At 58.3% G+C, this 5,217-nt stretch overlaps 1 protein-coding gene across 1 annotated transcript in view; it reads left to right on the forward strand.

Moving 5' to 3' along the window:
* Positions 1-5,217, forward strand: part of TCF3 (transcription factor 3) — an 83,040-nt gene that overhangs the window by 63,139 nt on the left and 14,684 nt on the right. The window contains 3 exon segments of the mRNA XM_031062220.1: positions 3,857-3,959; positions 4,500-4,639; positions 4,744-4,870. Coding sequence (XP_030918080.1) covers positions 3,857-3,959; positions 4,500-4,639; positions 4,744-4,870 — 370 coding nt within the window.

The raw sequence follows: 5,217 nt of genomic DNA on the forward strand, positions 1-5,217 counted from the left end.
TCCAGCTTCCTGGTTTGTTTTTGAGCTTCCACACCTGGGGAGACAGATCTGTGCCTAGGCAGCAGGAGAAGTGTGAGGCAGGAGTGGCCTCAAAGGCAGCGGATCAAAGGCTCTTTCTTGTCTGACTCGCCCATGCAGGAGCCCGCCCCGTGTTATCGCTGGACCCCGTGCAAAATAAATAGGTTAATCAGCATCTTATTCAAATGAAGTGCTTTAATCTGTAATTCCCGAGCTGCTTTGAAAACTCACCGAGGTCAGCGGCTGCAGGAGCTGAGGGTGGGTGGGTGAGCAGGGACTGATGCCAAGGGCAGCGAGAGGGGTTCAGGGGCTGTGAGCAGCAATGCCAGGCAGGGACGGGCACAGAGGAGCTGTGCTGGGAACCCAGGGCCCCTGGGCTCAGGGCTTTTGTGCCAAGGAGGCCACAGAGCTGCTCCCAGGGCTGGAGCCCCTCTGCTCTGGAGCCAGCCTGGCACAGCTGGGCCTGCTCACCTGGACAAGAGAAGGCTCCAGGCAGAGCTCAGAGCCCCTTGCAGGGCCTGAAGGGGCTCCAGGAGAGCTGCAGAGGGACTGGGGACAAGGCCTGGAGGGACAGGAGCCAGGGAATGGCTCCCACTGCCAGAGGGCAGGGCTGGATGGGATCTTGGGCAGGAATTGTTCCCTGGCAGGGTGGGCAGGCCCTGGCACAGGGTGCCCAGAGCAGCTGGGGCTGCCCCTGCATCCCTGGCAGTGCCCAAGGCCAGGCTGGACAGGGCTTGGAGCAGCCTGGGACAGTGGGAGGTGTCCCTGCCATGGCAGGGCTGGCACTGGATGGGCTTTGAGGTCCCTCTGAACCCAAAGCATTTCATGATTCTATGCAGTAGGTGCTGGCTTGGGGCTGCCCTCAAGGCATGGAGCCCCTTGGAGCCTCCCTGTGGCTCTCGAGCTCCTGGCCAGGGGCTGCTGTGTCTGGGCACAGGATCCAGGGCTGGATGTGGCTCCACATCAGCTGCCGTGCCAGAGGAACCCGGGCAGGGATTCTGTGCAAGTTGGTTCCTGCAGGATTTTGTTGCCACAGCGAGTTCAGTGCCTGGGAGCTGTTTCAGGCTGTGCATTCCCAGTCTGGTCACTGCTCTGTTTAGCCTCAGTCTGCCCAAAGTCCCAGCCCAGCTCCTGCATTTAAGCAAGAAAAACAGGGAGGGAAAAACAACCCCAGACCACAAAGCGCTGCGAATCCCAGCACTGGGGCTTTCAGAGTGCCTCTCGCCGTGCTGGCAAATTTTCACTGTAGGAAATGACCTCACCTGGAGGTCCCCGGGGCTGCTGGCCTCAGGGCTGGGGGCTGGGGCTGGGAACAGGGGCTGGGGCTGGGGAATGGGGCCTGGCCCTGATTTCCAGCTGCCTGCAGCACCCAGCCCAGCCCCACCGTGCCCACACTTGGCTCTCGGTGGAATTTGCTTTTCACAGCCTCCCCTGTGCTGGACAGCAAAAGGAACAATTAGCAGGGGTCAGGGCCAGGAGTGTGCTGAACCTTGGCCCCCCAGGATCCAGCAGGGGATGTCCCAGGGGTGCTGGAGCAGGGTGGGCAGGCAGCAAGGTGAATTTCCCCTGCTTTGCAGCGCTGGTCCCTCCATCCCTGCCATTTTCTGGCCGTTGTTTTCTCCGTGGGTTCCTGGCTGGGCTGTTGGTGCAGCTGCCCGGCGCTGGGCCTGAGCCAGCAAGGGACAAAGGGCAGCTGCCTGTGTCTGTCAGGATTTGCCCTTCCCCCTCTCTCTTTTTTTTTTGTCTTTATTTTACGAGTTCTATGTAGAGTCACAGAGTCATTAAGGTTGGAAAAGCCCTCTAAGGGTCACAGAGTCCAACTGCTCCCCAGCACTGCCAAGGCCACTGCTGACCCGTGTCCCCAAGTGCCACATTCACACATTGTTTGAACACTTCAAGGATGATGACTCCACTCCTACCCTGGGCAGTCTGTTCCAATGCTTCACAACACTTTCTGTGAAGAAATTTTCCCAATTTCCAATCTAAACCTCCCCTGGCCCAGCCTGAGGCTGTTCCCTCCCCTCCTGTCCCTGTTCCCTGGAGCACAGCCCGACCCCTGGGCTGTCCCCTCCTGGCAGGAGCTGTGCAGAGCCACAAGGTCCCCCCTGAGCCCCCTTTGCTCCAGGCTGAGCCCCTTCCCCAGCTCCCTCAGCCTCTCCTGGAGCTCCAGACCCTTCTCCAGCTCCACTGACTGGAGAATCCTTGTTGGATATCTGGGGGGCTTTGGGGTTGTTTTTCAAACAAAAAGAAGCCTGGCACAGGCTGTCCAGGGCCGTGGTGGTGTCACCATCTTGGAATTGTTCAAAAAACATGTGGATGTGGCACTTGAGGACACGGGTTAGTGGTGAACATGGTGCTGCTGCTTTCGTGGCTGGACTTGATCTTAAAGGTCTCTTTCAACCTTAAGGATTCTCTGATTGTGTCTTTTATTCCCCACCATCAATTTTGTCCCTTTTTACTGGTGAGGACAAGGGCTGGAAGGGAACAGCTGGCTGTGGGGAAAAAGAAACTCAGGCAAGTTTCCTTCCCAAAGAGAACTGTGTGTGCCAGGCAGAGCCCGGCCCCTGCCCCACCTCTGCTTTCGTCTGGATTTAAAAAAAAGATTATCGGTTTCAGAATGAATCAAAGGAGATGAAAATAACCTGTGACAAAAGTTCTCACATCATCTGAGAGCTATTTCAGTTTCTTTGAATGCCATTTCGGTTTCTTTGCATGTCGAATTTCTGCTTTAAAAAAAGAAAAGTCTGTTTTTGTCCTGGCAGAAGATGATTTTTGGTCAGGGCTTTCTAGGATAGGTTTGGTAATTTAGACGGGAAGGAAAAGCTTTTTCTTCTGCTTAATGTGCTGTTATATCACAGAGCTGAGCAGTGCTGCAGAAATCTGACCCAAGAGCTGTGTGAGGGCTGTCTGAGATTTGTCCCTCCCCTGTGACAATGGCTGTGAGGGGCTGCTCAGCCCCACGTGCCTCAGTTTCCCCTCAGCCTGGTTTTCCTGAGGGCTTTGGGTGGGGGCTGTGCTCGGGAGCCTGGCACAGGGCAGGGTTGGCACAGGGGGGTCCCAAGGCCACACAGGTGCCCACTGCCCAGCCTGTCCCCCCCAGTGTGGGGTCACTGCAGCACTGGTGGCTTTTGTGGTTACCCAGAAAAAGTTATAACCATGGAAAATGGAACTGGAGCAGAGTCAAAACTTCTGCTGGAGCTGGGCATGTTCTGGGGAGCAAGGAGGGTGACAGGAACAAACAGAAAGGAACACTGTACCCTGTCCTCTGGGCCCTCTGCCCTGTCCTCTGGGCCCTGGCCCCTGCTCTGTTCCACATGGGGCTGTGCCCTTAGAGGACTTTGGCTGAGCTGCTCCAGTTCCCCCCAGATCTGCTGTGGGATGAATCAAAGCAAAGCTCCTGGACTCATCAGGTGGTTTGGGATGGAAGGGACATTGAATCCCATCCAGTAGCACTCCTGCCATGGCAGGGACACCTTCCACTCTCCCAAGCCCTGTCCGGCCTGGCCTTGGGCACTGCCAGGGATCCAGGGGCAGCCCCAGCTGCTCTGGGCACCCTGTGCCAGGGCCTGCCCACCCTGCCAGGGAACAATTCCTGCCCAAGATCCCATCCAGCCCTGCCCTCTGCAGTGGGAGCCATTGCCTGGCTCCTGTCCCTCCAGGCCTTGAAAGGTCAGTTGAGTGAAGCTCTTGCTGCTCTGCTGCCATGGGAGAGGTGGTGAAACACTGCTGAATTTTGAGGTTTGAAGTTTAACTGTGTAGGGTTGGGAGCAGCCACGGTGAGGATGTGGGGCCGTGGACTGACCAAGGCCTTGTCTCCAACCCCTTTCCTTCCCCACAGGTGTATCCATCCAACTCAGGTGATGACTACAGCAGGGATCCAGCTGGATATACTCCCTCGAAACCTCCCAGCACTGTGTATCCTGGAGCCTTTTACATGACAGGTGAGTTATTCCCAGCCCTTGATCCCACAAGCCAGGCAGAGCAGGGGCAGCCTTGCCCATTATGGACCATGGGAGGGATTGCACATCTGGAGGGAGCTCAGGGCAGGAGTGCATGAGGCACAATGGAGCCCCAGAATCATCCAATATCCTGAGTGGGAAGGGATCTACAGGGATCATTGATCCCAGCCCCTGTCCCTTCACAGCCACCCCAAGAACCCCACCCTGAGCAGCCCTGAGAGCTCCTGGAGCTCTGGCAGCCTTGGCACCATTCCCTGGGGAGCCTGGGCAGTGCCCAGCAGCCTCGGGGGGCAGAACCTTGCCCTGAGCTCCATGCCAAGGCCTGGCCCAGCTCCAGCCCTTGCTGGGCTCCTGTCCCTGCCCCAGAGAGTTTGTCCTGGTTTGCTCAGTGGGTGATGCTCAGCACAGGCAGGACACAGTGGGGACAGTCCCAGCCCCTCAGCCAGGGCTGCCCTGTTCCCCCCTGGGGCTGGGGGCTGCCTGCTGCTGTCCCTGCCCCACTCAGCTCTGGGCTCCTTGCAGATGGACTCCATAACTCTGCAGACCTGTGGAGTTCCCCGGGTGCCATGAGCCAGTCGAGTTACGGTGCCATGCTGGGCAGCTCCTCGTCCCCGCTCCCGCAGTCCAGCGGCTTCAACAGTTTACACCAGCACGAGCGCATGGTAACGTGTCCCCGTGGCCCTGGCACCTCCTCCCCTGGCTGTGGGTCCTGCCCCATTGCTGAACCTCACAGCTTTTCCTCTCACCCTGCTCCCCCTCCCTGCAGAACTACCAGCTGCATTCAGGAGAGGTGAACGGCGGGCTGCCCTCCGTGTCCGGCTTCTCCTCGGCGCCCACGGCGTACGGAGTGTCCAGCCACACCCCCCCGATCAGCGGCACCGACACCATCATGGGTACGGCCACTCACACTGACCCCCACCCCACAGCCGGCCACAGCTCACCTGGCCAGCCTTGTGCACACCTGCTGCCTGAGGCATCCAACACACCCAGACTCCTTGGGGTGTCACCTGTGCCTGGAGTCCCTGCCTGGGGAAGAGGCACAGGGAGGTTCTGGGTGCTGCTCTGGGGGTTTACACCTCGTGGGGTGGGTCAGGGAGGAGCCCAGCAGCTCTGCTATTATCTCCTGGAAGTGCTGTGCCTTAGATGAGTTGTGGGATGGATTTACAGCTGTGAGAAGCTGCTCCCCTAGATCCAGAATGGGAATGTTCATGCTGGATTTGGGTACCACATTAACCCCTGT

The sequence above is a fragment of the Geospiza fortis genome, unplaced genomic scaffold (assembly GCF_000277835.1).
Source record: "Geospiza fortis unplaced genomic scaffold, GeoFor_1.0 scaffold254, whole genome shotgun sequence".
In the NCBI taxonomy this organism is placed as follows: Eukaryota; Metazoa; Chordata; class Aves; order Passeriformes; family Thraupidae; genus Geospiza; species Geospiza fortis.